Source organism: Pithys albifrons, chromosome 1, assembly GCF_047495875.1.
Source record: "Pithys albifrons albifrons isolate INPA30051 chromosome 1, PitAlb_v1, whole genome shotgun sequence".
NCBI lineage: Eukaryota > Metazoa > Chordata > Aves > Passeriformes > Thamnophilidae > Pithys > Pithys albifrons.
Window position 1 is genome coordinate 105,676,514 of NC_092458.1, and position 17,821 is coordinate 105,694,334.

Sequence of the window (17,821 nt, forward strand, 5' to 3'; positions counted from 1 at the left end):
GGGGCAGAACCTAATAAACACAGATGTTTGGTTTCCATACCAAAAGTAAATATTTTTCCTTTTTCATCAGCCCAAGACCTTCCCTTTAGGACGTCCAGCCTCAATACATTAGTGGGAATTTCACCCAAAATCATTAGGGTTTCAACTGCTTTCTCCTCTCCCAGTAACCAGCATCTTACCTTTGCTGTCATCTGAGGTTGTATGTTTTCCAAAAGCATCCACAACAAATATACCTTTACATAAGGGAGCGATTCCACATGAAGAGGCATCTTCAATTTTAAGGGCAGACACTTGAAGCACCAGTATCTAACAAAAGTTACAGGGATTTTGTGGGGATCAGTAAGACATGTTATTAATAAGTCTCCTTTGGAGTTTTTGGTAAGCTGTCTATAAATCCACCCTTCATCCCTCAGCTCACCTACTGAGGACAAAGAGAGGAGTTTCCCATCACCTCCCCTTTCTATGATCCCTCTAGAGAAGGGGTTATAGCAGGGACAGCTTTTAATGATCTCTCCTTTGCTGCCCATTCTTGAATTAATATTTCTAAGTTATTAGTGGGTTGGCCATCCATTATGGTTTTTGTGATTCTTTTTTTAAGCCCTCAGTCCACAGGGTGTTTCTTTTTTCCCTGTGTTCTTCCCATGTTAGCTCATCCTCCTTGCTCAGAGGAGAACATTAACTTTTGGAATCTTACCAGAGGCACAGGTATTTTGTGCTCTGTGCACTGAATTGAGTTAGAATCAGTTGTAATTGAAGGTATTGGACCACAGTTTCTTCCATAATTAATTATTTTTTGTGCCACCTCCCCCCAGGTCCAAACTTTACTTTCTCCATGGTTACGATTGGGGGTTATAGCTACTTCTAAGGTGGCTATAGCTCTCTGCCCCTTTGTGAGCCATTCTACTTGTGCTTTTAGCTGGATGTCTACGGGTTTTATAGCTTCAGGAGGCCTCCGATAAGGGGAGTCATTCTTTCGGGGTCTACAGGCATCATCATAGGGGATTCACATCATGGTGTTAAACTCCCTATCACGCATCCTTTGTAAACAAGCAGCTTTTTGAACTTTCCACAATTTGATTAACATTCCCCACTGCCCCCAGCAGGTCTTCCCTCTCCAGGGGACTAAGACTGACAGCACAATAAGCAACTCTTTGGGTAAAAGACCAGACAGCACAGTTATCTCCTGTGGTCAGGAAGACACCGGCGTCCCAAATCCCCTCACATTCTTTCTCTGATAACAAAATTTAGTCAACTCCAGTAGAGACACCCTCCAAAAATACGCAGTCTCAGATTCTTTATGAGTTCAACTATATTTCTTTTTTTAAAATTTAGTCAATTCAGTAGCTGTATATGGAATTTCTTTCATGGTTATCTGAGGTGTATCCTTGTCTGAGCCCTCATTTGTGTATTCTGTTTTAAGTAAGGGACAAAGCAATACTGGCAGCTTCTCCAATGGGTCACGTAAAGATTCTAAGTCAGAGAGGGAATATGTTTCTTTAGACAGTCCCAGTTCTAACTCCTTTTTCCCTTCTTTCACTAATCTTCCATAAAGCTCTTCTCAGAGCACATGGGCAGTAGCCCTTTCATTTCTTATTTCTTCCTGGAGGAGATGGGGGTAGCCCTCTGCTCCTCCAGATGTGTCTGGAGAGCTTTGACAAGATCTTGCAGCAAGGCTATAATCTCCATGTCTGTTTGTTGCTTTTCTTTATTTTCAACTGCAGTTACCACGACAGAATCTAAGACAGAACAAACTGTGGGTCTACCCTTACCTGTTTTGACTTTTGCCACTAACCACACGGTAGAGATTTGATCAACAATTGCTTGGATATTATGCCAGTTATTCCATGCTCATTCCATTCCTGGTGGAGATGGCTTGGCACCAAATTCATCTAATAAATTGGTAAGAGTTTGTGCAATATGCTTCATACTGCTACAAAACGAGAGTGGACTTTTCCAGGAGATATCTTGTGTGAGTTAATTTCCAAATTCCATCCCTTATCCTCAGAAAGCACAGTTACTTAAAAAAAGTGGAGTGATCATCTCCAAGGGGTACTGTACATAAATTACAGCTAATTTTCAAAATCCACTCCTTCACCATGTGTTATGGGTTTGGCCAGGTGGGCCTAAATTTAGGTTTTAAAGTTCAGACTAGGTCTGAAAGGCACTTTGTACATATTCTACAACTACCACACAGAAGTGATTTTTCCTGAGGAGCACCTTGTGTAAGATTACTTTCCAATATTTCATTTCTTACTTCCCAGGAAATACATTATTTTAAACCATAGTAATACACCTCACTTTTGAGGGGCACCTTGCATTAATTTCATCAAAAAGCAAACAGTTACAATGTGGACTTTACTTCAGGGGAAAAAAAAACATATGGGTACCTTATTTTGCTTCCCTATCACAAAAAGGATCAATCACAAAAATTAGCAACTATCGATTTTTGGAATCAGCACTCTCATTTTAAGGGAATCGTGTCCTTGCGACAGCAATTAAAATTTTATGATCTGATAATCATAGAGGAGCAAAGAAAGCTGTCCCTGGATAGCAGAAAGAACTTCAGGTTCAAATATTCCTGGAAACAAGATTAAAACTCAAAGTTGTGTTGATTCCAAAAATCGGCATTTTTATTAATTGTAAAAGAGGCAAAGAGAAAGGAAAAATAAGAGAAAAGCCAGAAAAATCTTAGGTTACTTTAAAAGCATAGGGCAGTTTTACCACCATGTTCTACCTTTCTGCTGAGATGGAGTGGAGGGGGCAAAGCAGTTTCTGACTACTTTTTTCTTCTCTCTGCCACTTGTGATGGTTATCTCTGACCCCAGGAGTCCGGCAGCTTGTTAGAATGCAGTCTCTGGAATGCAGCTGTGATGCCTGGTCCCAGCAGCTCACATTTGAGCGTGTTCCAGTCAGGCAGCCACTGGGCAGTGCAAAGTCCGACTTTGGCTCTGAGGAATATGGTAGGGATGCAGGAACAGGGTTTTTCACAACTCACACATGCAGCACGGCTGGTTTCTGTTCACCCCAGGCTGGCAGTACCTCAGCTCCACGTCACAGGCTTTGTAGGTGGTGGTGAGGAGAGGTGTGGGGGCAAGAGTGGCCAGCTCCAGCCTCGCCCCACACAGAGTCTTCCAGAGCAGGGGTCTCTGTCCCCTCTTCTCCTGGTTTTGCACAGTTTTTGCTTCTCTTTATAAAGGGTTTAAGATGGTTTTTGCTACAGTTCTTTTTCATGTAGCCTTCAGGTGTCCAAAGAGATAATGGTAAACAGACATAACGATAAAGCAATTTCTGAAATATTTTTCTTATTTTCAGTTTTCTACACCATCTGATTTACTATTTCTTGATATCAAATTTTGAGCAAGTTCCTACTAACCTGAGTGACATGAGATGTTTGTGTCATGAGGACCAAGAAGCCGAGCTATCCACCATTTGCCCTGTCTGGGATGTTCAGGAGAGTCCACAGTTTCTTCTTTTTCTTTACACAGTACTGTTAATAATGTAACCAAAGAGAATGTGCAGAAATTTTGTATGGCAGAAAGAGTACAAGGCTCTGCAACTAAAGCAATGAAGGTGTGCTGACTATGTAAGCAACACTGAATGCAAAAAAGTTTTGCAGACTCTGAAAACCTCTAAATCAGATGCTCCCAGAAACCAGAGCAAGGGAAAGGCTTTAAGAAGTTGGCCAGTTTATTTATGTGTCCTTTCAGAATCCACATCTCTGGTACAAAGCTCACAGAGACACACTGTTTTTCTCTCCCCATTTTGCAATTAGGAAAAAGGAAAAAATACTCTGGGAAAGAGAGTACAATACCCTTCAGGTACAGCACTCGACTTTGGTCCTGCCTGCAGCTCTCAGAGCAGCAACATCCAGCCCTGAGAAGTGGGACAACTGTCAATGCATCACACAGCTTTCTGCACTTCCCAGCGGACACACTGCCTCCACAGGCTTTTTCCCCTAAGAAAAAAATTAGATAAGCAAAGATAAAATGATGTGCTTTCTGATGTTAATGTCTCTTCTAATACTGCCACTTTTTAAAACTGTTACATAATCCAGTTGTGTAACCAACATGCTCAACTTCTCTGTAAAGCTGCTCCCCTTCCGCCACCCATCAACCCCGGCATCATGGAGGATTCCTGTATGAGTTGCACAACCTTCTTCATTTCCTGAACAATACAGTACAACTGTCCTCCATCTATTTCTCCAGATAACAATGACCAAAAGAAATTTTCATGATTGTGCTAATCCACTAAACACGAGGACCCAGACAGCACCTCCTGCCACTAAACAACTACTGACTCTGCATATTCAAAGCAACCTGATCAGTAGTTCAACAGCTGAAAGCTGTAGTCTTCAAAATGCCAACTTACAAGGGTGAAACTAACATTGACTTAAAACAATATGAAAATCAAAGCAACCTTAAAGGATCCCTATTTTCAGAAACTTGACTTTGAATGGAAGTCAGAAGGAGGGACAACACAACCCTCCAGGCCAGTTTTCTGCCAGAGTGGTTATTTTAAAAAATTAAAGGTTCATACTCTTCTGCTGTTAGCTGAGCCTGCACCATTCTGCAAAAAGCCTAAAGCAAATTAAAAGAGCAACAGAATCATTGTAACTCAAGTGCACATATTATTTTTATATTAAGATGCAAGTCTTCATGTTGTGAGCAATCACCTACAGTAATACATAAGTGAAAGGTAATTTCAGAATAATATGAGGTAGGAAACATTTATAGTTTTTTTCCATCCTACTTTTGCTCCTTAATCAGCTGTTGTCTTTATAACCTCTTTTGTTCTATGAATTTTACAGACCAAAAATAAGACTAAGTTGCTGTCACTAACCACTTTCTAAAACAGCTTTTCAGCATTATCACAGAGCTTGCAAGAACTGAAATTTCTCCACCCAAAAAGTAAATTTTTGAGATAATAAATTCAAAGGACACAGCCAAAGGTATTCAAAGACACAGCCATACAGACCTTTTAACGAACTTTATCCAAGGCATTGTCTAATCCATATGCAAGGACCACAAAGGTTCTGTAGAACTAGTATGTGATGAGTGCCCTCTGTTCTTTCAGGACACTCAGGAAAGCTCAAGCAGGTTTGTTGGAATTCCACAGAGAAGCTGGAGGTACTCAGCTTCTGGTTCACGGTCATCTATTCTCCAAAAAAAACCCCAACACCTGGAGCAGCTGAGGCATGCAAGAGCCATCTGTGACAAAACTGCCAGCTTCAGTTCAAGACTTCCATCCTTCCCTAACTCTTGACCTTGATGGTAAAAAGGGTGTAGGAAAAGTTTCTTAGAACTCTACAAAAAGGCACAAATCTGAACCTTCATTTTTATTAGGTTTCCTTTTGTATTTAAGCACGAGACTTAATTTGAAATAGAAAAAACTCTTAAAAGGTTTTCCCACCAGTACTCCATTTAACTATATATGTTTGTGCACTTAGGTATCAGATTTTTTATGTATACACAAAGACATGACTGGAACATCTGGCACAGCACTGGTACACAGTAACATATGAAGATATGCATGCATTATAACATACAAACATGGCTACATTATGAGCAACTATAAGCTAATTACGTTACGAATAATATAAACATAATACATGTCGTCAGCACAAACGAAGCTCATGCCAGACTTTGTTTTCTAAAACTAAGTATGTGCCCAGGACAACACTGGAGAAATCACACTAATCTCAGGTAAAATTACAAGGACAGCGATCAGTTGGTTTGCAAAGCCAAGGGGTGCACAGTATGCCAAGTCAACTTACTCTGAGAATTGAAAAATATGCACATTAACTGGCAACATAAAACAGCATTTTATCAACATGCTTTGAGTTGTAAACCTGCTTTTTTTGAACTTAAAAAGACAAAAAATAATCAGCTGCAGGGATTTTTGGTTCTACTGAAAATAAAGAGGGATGAAATGTAATCTAAAGTTCCCTTCCAGCCTTGTGTTTTAGAGTAACTATTGATATCTACAATTAGAAACCCCAAATAAGTACATGTTTTAAAATATCTAGAGTTTTATTTTTCTTAGGAATTAATGAGGGGGAAAAGCAATAAATAAAATGATTAATGCCAGCATGGTATACACAGCCATATTTATTAGTCCACTTCCAATTACATAAAAGAGAAAGCTGAAGCCATACACAACTGCTGCTTTAAAATAAAGACAGACTACTGTTTTCTCCAACAGTTTTATTTCAAAAAGTACACAAGTCTGTCATGGAGCTACAGCATTTTTAAATTTTTGATTTTGTTTTTTTACAAATTCACTCACAATACTCGTATTTTAAAATACCATTCCCCCAAAAGTGTGAATATAAAACCTCATACTGAAATTCATATCAATATTCAAAGTCTATGCTTTGTGCATGAGAAGTGTAACATAACATCGTAACATTTGGGATTGCAGGAAGTTTTATTGCTCCGATTTCAACTGAGCTGTACCTCAATGTTAGAGGACTTATAATGAAAGGGTCCCCTAACAGCACCTACCACGTGTATAAAACAAGCTTTAAGTGACACATCTTTAGACTGGAACAGAGGCCTAAAGTGATCCAGAATATACAGTGCTCACAACAAAACTAAAAGCCTGTCATGGAAGCCAGTAATATACAATATTCAGCCTTACAGAAAAACTTGCAATTAAGAAGTCTTACTTGCACTATATCAAACAGGAAGCATACACCTAATATGAACGCAACTAGTAAGAGTTGATTAAGATGTATGCAATGTACATTTCTCTCAAAAGTCATGTTTTACCCCTCCAACAAGGCATTTCTGTGCACTACACGGTTTTGGAAGAAGTATTCGGTTTTTTAGGGAAGGAAGTTTCACACAAATATCTTTAAATATCCAATGCAGGAAGTTTATGAAAATGCTTGGACTGTATGGACAAGTGTTACATAACCTCTACATTATTACAAGTCTAACACTTTATTCACACCATGCTAAAATTGAGGGGTTTCTTTCTATATATAGTAGTCCTCAACAGGCAAGTTTACAGTTATGACATTAACTAGAGGTTTCTTCAGCTCACTTAAGAATATTTACACAGTGCTACCACCCTCCCTACTCCCTTCCCCACCTTTTTTTTTAATACAACAAGACATTAAAAATGCCACCTCCTAACTGGTATATCAGCTGACATTACTTCCTAAAAGTGTTCTGTTCGCACAGCTATCTGTAAGATTGAACAACTTACATGTTTAACCAGTTCATCTCCCTACACAGCTACAAATCATGTTAGACTACAGTAGCTGCTTTTGAGAATCATAATCCAGTGTAAGTGAACAATCTAGAGACAAAAGAAATAATTTACAATAGCAATATTATGTTCTTAGTGTTGTATCCATCCAAAAAGGCATGATGATAGCAACTTGAGGCAAAGTTTACCCCAAGTCAGGGATTCTTTTTGTTTCAGATAAGGACTATGTCAGATTCTATTTCTCCTCCTTTTCCATGCAATTACATAAATAGACACTGTCAAGGCTGCTAAGCCTAGCAGCCAGGCTCTGAGGGCACATCATGCTGTCCTTCTGTCCATTTATTATTTTGCACAAGCTGATAGAGCATCAAGCATGTGTAAACTCTGCTCTGTGTGCTTTACTGAGATAGGTTTCTGGGTTTGAGTGTCCCAGGGCTTAACTGACTGTAAGTACAGGGTCTCAGGCCAAACCAAAAAAACCAAACCAAAACAAAACAAAAAAAGAAAAAACACACACCAATACCCCCCCTCCCCCCAACCAACACAAAACCAAAAGAAACCAAAACAAAATCCACCAAAAACCACATATGTCCACAGATGGCTAAGAACCAAATTTAGTAGGTTTGCTGCCTGGTTGCTTAGGTTTATAGCTATCTCTCAGTCTGTGATTCAGCTTAGTTTTGTACTCCATTTGTACTTAGAACTATACTCTTTTAATTAAGGAAGGCCTTAGTTTCAAGGTAAACAATCAGTGTACAATTAACATCTTGGAAGTCTCTTCTATCACGATAATTGGATGCAAGAAGATGTCTCCTCACCTATTGTTCTTCAGAAGCTATGTTTGGCACACTTACCACAGAAATAAAAGTCAATCATCCATTTCATTGGTACAAGTGAACAGTTTTCAGGAATATAAACACTTAGATCATAATTAGAAATTGAAGGAGTAAGTGACATTTTGAAATACAGAACAATACAGAGAGACACTGAAGTCACATCCAAAAATAGGCATGAAGAGGTATAAATAGTACATAAGAATCAAGAAATCGGATCACAGTGTCAAGTTAAAACTTGTACCATCATCTAAGCACCTGTTCAAACAGTATGTTTAGGCACCAGAAATTTCATAAAAACTGAATTTACAATCAGGAAAAGTTTATTGACAAGGCACACATGAAAGATAAAAAAATCTGATCTCTAACAGTATCAGTTTACAATCTAAAAAAGTCCAAAATGTGTAAAACTAAGTCTAGAACACTTAATAGCCATTCAAGTTTCTAAATTCAGTATGAAGGGTATGTTAGCATCATAAAATGGTTTGGGTTGGAAGATGATGTTGTACCAACCACCCTGCCATGGGCAGGGAAATTTCTTTACATTAATAGTGCCAGCCAAAAATTGTGCACCTAATCACAGATAGGACAAATGTCTAGTAGTAAGCTAAAGAATTCATCACAGATCTATAAGCAGCTACAAAAAAGCAGACACTAAACCTAGAAGTTTGGGGAAATGTTTTCTCTCACACTGTTGCTATACACAAATAATTCTAACATCTTTCAACAGGCTGTTCAGATATTTCCTTCATCAACATCAGTGCCACATACTATATGCTTTTAGAGTTTTCCAAAATACCTTGCAGTTCAACACCTATAGCTAGAATAAGCTAAAGGGACTCTCCTCCACCTGCCTCCCAGCACAGGATGAAGAAGGCAGAAAACAGGAAGATAAACTCCACAAAGGTCCAAACTGCACTAAGTTGTAAATTCAGCTTTCACAGATATATAGTATCAGTCATCAAAAGCTATCGGAAGTCCTGAAATACATGTGAAAGTAAGAACAAGAATTGTTCTGTTTCTCCTGTATTGCTTTAAGCTTGCAAAATTGGGAAAAAGCATTTTTAATTTTGAAAGATGGAATTTGTATCAATTCTGGATAACCATCCTCTCAGCTGCACAAAACTCTCTCTTAAGAAGTCTGAACACTGGTTCAGAATATTTAGTGCTATTGAAGAGGCAAGGAGAAATGAGCTTAAAACTCCTTGCAAATTCATACAGGAAGACATTAACATCTGGAGTAAAGGCTAACTACTTACTTACATGTATGTATATGGAAAAGTTGTTTCCATGATGATGTTAGAGGACAGATACCCAATACCAGTTACTTAACAGCTCTCATTAAATCCCCATGGAGCTTCTAGGTAATCGGTTTGGAAAAAAGTAGGAGCACTGCCTTAGTATCTAAACAGGCATTGGAAAATGCAAGGTACAATGAACTTAAAGACCTGTATAGAAATACATAATTCATTCTTACTGTGACAGTAACAGTTGATCTATAGATTTTAAAGCTTAGACATCATCATCAACAACCTGATAGGACCTTTTGCATCAAATAAGTATTAAGTTATCTGGCATAATTAGACCTAGTTATTACAGAAAAATTCATGTTTCAAAGAGCTTGCCATGTGTTCTGTCACACTTCCACTCACATTTTAAATTCAGAGCACATTAATTAAATTAATTGAACCAATTAAATAACTGGCTGCCCCTTAAATAAGAGCGCAAGTGCTCTAAACAAACATTACTAGATCAAAGAACCACATAAATACTCAGAACAGAATTCAAAGTCATCCTCAGTATTTCAGTGCCCTGTAACTACATCACAGTTCAAAATCAAATTCAAACATTTCTGTTATTCCACAATTCAGGATAAAGTTTCAGGAACTGTGAGAAACTCCGGGGTCTACATATAAAATGCTTTTGTTAATTCTCATTTGTCTCACTGTTACACAATCAGAACTGCCCATTAGCTGACAGTGTCAATGTCTCTTCAGCAACCTACCAGAGGTCCAAATATCTTTAGGATCCAGTATCTATTTAGGAACTTAAATGCTTTTAGCAAATAGTTCAACTGTCATATACTAATAAGCTGAAAATTAAATATGAGAATTGGTGGCTATTCAAACTAATTTGTTCATTTTCTTCACAGAAAATCTCATGCCAGTGTTTAAATGAGGAATGGAACACAGTAGTTCTCTAATACTTACAATGAACACTTTAAAAAAACAGATTTTAAATTAATAGTATTTTATACTATTGACCCATCTTTGCTTTGTGCTGGAATCATCACAGGAACAGCTCCCATTCTACTTAAATTAGGTGCAGCTACCTTTGAAGGTGCAAAGGTTGGGTTTTGACCAGGAGCACGTTCGAAGTCCTCGCTTGGGACTTGGCTATATGGAGTTTTGGTATATCCTTCCATGTTTGAGGGAGACATTGAACCCAGAGAAGAACGATTGCTGCCGATGTAGCTGCGAGCTGTTGAACTGCGGCTTTTTGGAGGTGGAACATCTTCTCTGAAATAAACAAAAAGAAATAAAAAAGTTGCAAAACAAAAGTTTGGCCACCATTACTATGTGGGAGTCTAAAAAAAACATTTTCAGTTTGTTTCTTTTTATTCTGATGCAGTAACCACAAAAAACCCCCCCCATCCTTAAGTCTTCTTTTAAAATAACAAAAAATTTATATATTCATTGCCTTCAAAGTGTTTACTGAAATTTATGTCTATAAAAAAAGTTCTCTGACAAGCCCTTAGTATGTTAATAAGCTTTCCAGATTAAGACAGAAATCTCAACTGTTAAGTATCTTACTTGTAGAAATACACATTTAAAAGTTAATCTTACAATAATACTGCTCAGAAACCAGAGACGTGTTGCTACCTGATATCATGATGTACTTCTTTCTCATATTTCTTTTCTCTGTGCTTCTTACGCCAACAGCAGATGAGAAAAGTCAGTACAGAAAGAGCGAGCAGAGTTCCTATAATAGCTCCAACAATTATACCAGCTGTATTTACCGCTAGAACAGATAAATAACAATACTGTTTGTCAAGTGTCAAAGTTACAGGACCAGCTTTTAACATTAAACCCAATAGGTTTCCCATGATCCACATTAGTATCACATCACTGAAGCAGAGAGCATAAGCTCAATCACATGCATTTAAAAAAACACTAAGACTTTAACGGGCATCCACCAGTTACAAAGTGTCGTATTTGAACATAGAGAAAAAGTCTTTTCAGTTTTAATACACAAAACACTATGTGACCACTACACAGCCAACACTTACGAGGGGTGACATGGAGCTCAACAGAACATTCATCTGTGCCAACTCTGTTGGAGGCAACACAGTGGTATACACCAGAATATTCCTGAGAGGCATTTTTCAAAACAAGTTCCCCTGTATCTTTGTCTACAAACAACAAAAGGGAAAGTTTTACCATTTTTCAAAGTGTAACTTCATATACAATACTAAATCATTATTAATCCAGCAAAAACATGAAATCTTAACTTAAAAATGGCATAATAAAGAGATCCAAATATGATGCTGTAAAATACTATTATTTGTAAAAGTCTCATACCCTGTTAGAAAGTTATTCCATGGGATTTGACATAATGTTAAGCCTACTGTCTAATTGCTCTGTCAATGGATAGAAACAGTGGCTACTCTCAATGCTCTACAGACAATAATGTAATCATTAAGTTATCTGGCATGACTAAAACTAGTTCTCATAGAAAAAAAATCACATTTTAAAGAGCTTGCAAGGTCTCCTGTCCCACTCACTAACATGTTAAGATAAGAATAGAGTCATGTTACTCTCAGGTGCTATGGCCAATTCTCTCATCCACATGCACAATTCTACAATGCGAAAGATGAACTGCACTCCCAAGCAGAGAGCTTAAGAGATGGCAAAAATAGAGTATTTCCCCAAGGCTTTCAAAGCCATTGACAGCTACCTTTGTAAGATTCCTCTAGATGGAACTTCAACTGGCCTGCATAATTGTGAATAGATCTGCCTTCAGCACTGCAAGAGGCTCCACCACAAAAACAAAGCACCAGGCAAATACTTTGCTCTACCTGCTGATCAGCTTGTCTAGGTTCTTGAGGACATGTTCAGTGTCCCCACTTACATTCACGAGCCCAAAACTGACATTATTTTATTGCATTACATGCCACTTTTGCACAATTCCTCATTCATTCTTGTCCAGCACTGTTATCTGTCAACTGATTTTTCTGTTATCACCAGCCAAATTGGGAATGTAGAGAAAAAGGGGACATAACAACAATAGCCCAAAGTTTTGACTGGTACAGAGAAGGACATTAATGGTCAATTATTCACTGTCAAAACAAAAAATAAGAGATATCAAAGAGCACTATCAGGACACAAGTTCAAAAGGAAGTTTCTCCCTTCGCAGCTGATTTTCACGATCTATGTTCTAAGAGATTACAGACTCTAACAGACTACAAAGGCCTATGCAACACTGGAGATGTTCACAGAAATCAGGTTTTACATATTTTAAATCAAACTGAAGCCACATCTGAATTTCCCGAGGCATACACTACAGCAGTATAGGAGACCCCCTATAAGAAAGAACTACACAATTTCTTATTCTCTCTCCTAGAAATCCACTGCGGCTACTCTTAGACACATGATGTCCCTTTTTCCTTTATATCTGGTTATACCTGAGTTAAAATATGCCTATTGGCAAGCAGATTCTTTAACTGCTACATTTGCAATGAAATCTTACCATCTCAAGGTTTAATGCTTTTGTAACTACAAAGATTAAAGGCAGCAGGCATTGAGCAGTACAATGCCACAAAAACAGTCTAGAGTAACTTGCACAAAACTCACAAATTAACATTTTACAACAAAGTTCTCACAATAAAAATATTTTGGAATCCATCAGTCAAAATTCAGAATATCTTAACTCTATCCTTGTAACACTACAGCACAGGTGACCAAGATCCTGCACCCTAATGTTAAGAATCTCAACACATAAAGCTTGAAACATTTCCCAGAATCAATTAAAAAAGCAAGATAAACCCCCAATTTGTTTCAAAGTCAGTTTTGTTGCCCAGTGAGACGACAAAAGAGACATTTATCTTGACTACTCCTTATTAATACTAAATAGAAGATGCTCACAAGTCAAAATAAGCCACAAATACTACTATGTTCTTTTTAAGTAATTCAGAATAATAAATTAAGTTTAACAGTACTCAGCATGGAAGTGGCAGGAAGTTCCTGTGTGCCAGATACTCTCCTCCAGTTGTAAGACAAAAGCGGGGATCCTTCTTGTGATGCACATTTCAAGGTAACGTCTTTTCCAATCTCCTGTGATCCTTCAATGGAACATTTAGTCCTTGCTGGCTTTACTAATAAAAAAAATATCATTGAATTAATAACAGCCATAATCAAAATGCTTCCTAGCTGTATTCTACTAGGTCAGTCCATTTTGCTAAAGACAAAGCTTGTGCAACAAACCATTTTAATGCATGGGAAGACTTTCTATGAAATATGAGGCAGGCACAGAATTTTTTAAAGTGCTCATTATTACTCCTTTCTTCTCCCAGAACAGAATTGTGTCCATTCTTCCCAAAGCCTCAGTAACAAATGCATCATCATAAATTCAATATGACTTCACTCAGCAGAAATTTTCATTTTAGACATCAAAGATAGAAAGCACAATAAGAACAGTAAAAATGTCCCTGAAAATTCAAAAAAAAGAAATTATCTTACCAAGTACAGTCAACTGTATTTTTTGGCTTTGAACTCCAGGAGCTTTCTTCACTTTGCACTGGTATGTGCCAGTGTCTGCTGCCTTTAAGTTCTGTATATCCAATGAACCATCACCAGATCTGGGATCAGAATGAGTAAATTGCATCCGCCCGGTCAGAGCAGCATAATAATGATTATAGACCCTGTCTACAGCGTACATAATTATCTATAAAAAAAAAAGAAATATGGTTCAAAAATCCACTTGGCTTGCAAACATTTAAAATAATTTGACCTCTTCAGATTCGTAACAGATTTTTTTCAATAGTTCTTTTCCCAGAAGTATGACATGGTCAAATATCTCCATCTGCAAAATATCATTCTACACCTGCCCAAGTATCAAAATATCAGTATTGACTTCTAGCCGAAAGAAAACTGTTTAGAACTGCTCTAATTTCATTCTGTACAACCCATCTAATAAAACAAATCTATCATCTCATTGATAAGGCTTCCAATTCAAGGAAAGTGAGACACCAAAAGAGTGAATATATTTAACATTAAATCCTCATAAACACATTTTCAATCAGGAAGATAAGGCAGGGACAAATGCAAACTTTGCTTTCTGGAACTCAAGTGGATTTAAATTTGAGAGCACTTCATTAGAAGCCAAGCTTAGAGTGAAAAATTTCGAGACATTTCATACTTAACCTGCTATTCCAAAACTCCCACTCTATTTCATCTGACTGAGGCTTCAAAGTAATTTAAGATCACAGGCACACCACCCAAAAAGATGGAAACTTAAAAAGTCAGTAACAAAACTCATACATTGACCTACTCAAACAACTGAAATACCATTCTCCAAAACAAAGTTTCTACTTACTATTTGTTCCTTCTTTTGATTATCTGCTGGTATCAATACCCATTCAATATCTAGTGGGCCTTCATCTTCCTCAGAGAGTTGAAAAGTACATGGCAACGTAACTTTCTCTCCTTGTGCTTTTTCAAACATTGATTGGTCAAGTGAAGTTATAGTTAAGCTTCTTGTTAGACCTATAAAAATAATTTTTTCTGCTTTAGAAACAAGTCACAAGCAGTTTTCACCATAAGTCTTCTGTTACATATGAGTAGATATTCAAAGTCATCATATACTTTCCTGTACAGAAATCATGCCATTAGTCAGACTTGTCACTGCTGCAGAGATCCAGTGCAGATCCTGTTACTTAGCACAAACTACAGTCATGTGTTGTTCATTTCGAATCACATCCAACAGGCATCTACATCTTTCAAGCCATACCATTTTTTTGTACAAATCAATTTCCATACAAAGTAAACCCCAACATTCTCAGCAGCAGGTTTTCAATTATTAGATTGAAACCTTACCACTACTCCCTCAGCATAAAATCAAAGTTTGGAACAGCCACAAAATTTGCCAGGATAGACAAAATTGTTGTGAACTCCCAGTTTAGATCAAGTGAATTTACTTTATGTTGAGTTATAAGGACTCCTTTATCTATAGGGAGAAGATAAATTAATCCTTTTCAAAAATCTCAATGGGATTTTTACATTTGTTTGTTCTTTCTGCTTTTCTTACTCCTCTAAAAAGGCTGTGTATGCCCTATCTACATGCCTCTAGGCAAAACATGTTTCCAAACAACAAATTTTCCTCAATTCAGCCCTGAAAAAGGATCCATATAATGATACAGAACTACTCAAAAGGCCTGAAGCAAGATTCCACCTATTTCACAATAAACTCAGGGTTCCCTTCCATCAAGTGCAGGGACTTGCACATCACAGTCAGCAAGTGGAAATGCTCACTATGGAAACAGGTTTGGCATTGGTACATCCACTGGTTTGTCCACCTTGCTGGGAACCAAGTTTAAAATCATTATAAACAGCGCATTTATGCTATAACTTGCACTTCTTCATAGAACAGAGAAATTGTAGAGTATTTCTGCAGTAGACCACAGCATATGCTGAGTTGAAAGGGACCAACAGCTCTCCTACCTTACTAAAATTTTGCTCTCTGTCAAGACTTTAGATTCTCTTCCTAATGTCAAAACAATGAGATCTTTTAACAGCTATTTTTAAAAAATCCTTTAGAAAGAGGAATCACCTGAGGTACTAAGTTCCAGACAACAGCCTGAAAGCAAAGACCTTTACAATTACTAATTACAAACACACAGTTACAAATTAACTAAGATTATTTTCTTTCATACCATTCTTGTATTAGTTTGCAGGATATTACCTTCAGAGCAGGAAGGGAAAAAAAAAAGAAACAGCAAATTGAGGCAGGACAGAGATTTAGGTGCAATGCCTCTTACCAACATATGTACACCTTGTCAATGATAATTCTAGAAGGTTTGTGGCACCCCTTTTTTGCCCACAGTAAACTGATCTGAGCAACTAATTCTCTGCCACTAGGTTGAATCAATAGTGTTCCCTAAATGATGCTGATCTCCATGAATACTGTGCTACAACTGCTATCTCCTAAGGCATCTTTCCAGACTTCCAAGTGTAAAAGTAGCCACTCTAAACCACTTAAAAAGGTCGCTTGACTAGTGAATACATTACACTGCAATCCTTACATTTGGTTAGCTTTGCATAAATAAAGACAACACTACTAGTCATCATTTCTATAAATGGGTAGTTTCAGGTTTCCATAAAGCACAGTAGTAAATAATGCAAATTACTAAGTTGTTTTTCAGTGACTTCCATACTCTTCTGTTCCGTTTTCCCCCACGACATCATTAGGGAACTGTAATACAGTATTCTTAAGTTCATCTCCAAATCGCATTTCTGCATTTTCAATTTTACTACACTGAAGAAATGAGATGGGATGTCAAGTACAGTTTAGTGACTGATGATGAAATACATTATGATGTTACTTCCTTAATAGCCTCAAACCTGTAACTCAGGAAATTAAAAGCTTTCATTCTGAAGTAAATCCCTGGAGCAGAGCTTCTGCTCTGTGAGGGCATCTCCAGCAACAGTCACTTTCCCATCTTAAGTTCCACAACAAAGGATCACAGAACACACATTTCCTTCCCCCTCCCCATGACGGGACCTGCTGAGGACTTCACAAACTGTTCAGGAATTCAGGTTAAGAGCAACACAATGACATTTGCCTCTTCACAGTGGATTGGGGTGACAGAATTCCTACTCTGGAGATGCTATGACACATCCCTACTACCAAAAGGCGTAAAATCTCTGATTTTCAGTTGATAACCTGCTGAAACACAGCTGAAACAAACTTGACAGCTGAGTATTCATATGTTGATTTTTTGACTACTTTTCTAAACAAATGGGACTCCTACAATCAATGTTTTACTTCTCTCTCTCTCTTCCACCATTACTTGTTCATCTCTTTGACAAGTTCAAACAAATACAAAAGCAGAAATAACAGTCCAGTGCAACCAGAAGTCCCTACATTTGTTCTGACATAGCTAAGAAGCATTAGATTCTTCAACTATCTCTTGCCTCTTCATTGCCAGACAACTCCATTTGAGTATAATTTCCGAGTGGATGTTACATTAACTGTTTCTTGTTCAGATGGCACAACACTGAGAAAGGGACACTGGGAATGGGGAAGAAAAATTATGTTAAAAACTGGAAGTATTACATTTCAGAGACACACTCCTAGGAAACTAGACTCCAATAATCCTGCCTACAACAGGGCAACTCGCTTAAAGTACTTGAAAAGCCAGAAGGAGCAAACATTAGTCTCAGTTTCTACTGTAGCACTCATTTCTCTGATCCAAAATACCTCATCACCTCATCACTGTCTATAACTAACTGAAGGGAAGTTCTAGCCAAGTGGGGGGCTGGTCTCTTCACCCAGGCACTCAGCAGTAGGACAAGGGGGCACAGGTTCAAGCTCTGCCAGGGGAAATTTAAGTTGGAGATCAGAAGAAAATTCTTTCCAGAGAGAGTAATCAGGCATTGGAATGGCCTGCTCAGAGAGGGGGTGGATTCACCATCCCTGGAGGTTTCTAAACTGAGATTGGACGTGGCACTGAGTGCCATGATCTGGTAAATGAACTGGAGTTCGACCAAGGGTTA

The 17,821-nt window shown here is 37.9% G+C and overlaps 1 protein-coding gene and 1 pseudogene across 4 annotated transcripts in view; both read right to left on the minus strand.

The window, feature by feature from the left end:
• CXADR (CXADR Ig-like cell adhesion molecule) overlaps positions 1–17,821 on the minus strand; it is a 55,410-nt gene that overhangs the window by 23,633 nt on the left and 13,956 nt on the right. For 3 of the 4 annotated variants that reach the window (XM_071563087.1, XM_071563076.1, XM_071563096.1), the window contains exons 2-7: positions 14,643–14,812; positions 13,787–13,991; positions 13,267–13,422; positions 11,338–11,460; positions 10,931–11,069; positions 10,381–10,567 (exon numbers count right to left, since the gene is read on the minus strand). In XM_071563087.1, coding sequence (XP_071419188.1) covers positions 10,381–10,567; positions 10,931–11,069; positions 11,338–11,460; positions 13,267–13,422; positions 13,787–13,991; positions 14,643–14,812 — 980 coding nt within the window. Of the gene's footprint in view, positions 1–6,089; positions 10,568–10,930; positions 11,070–11,337; positions 11,461–13,266; positions 13,423–13,786; positions 13,992–14,642; positions 14,813–17,821 lie in introns of those variants that run through there. The other variant, XM_071563065.1, reaches the window with a different exon arrangement.
• Positions 650–5,610, minus strand: LOC139681001 (uncharacterized; annotated as a pseudogene).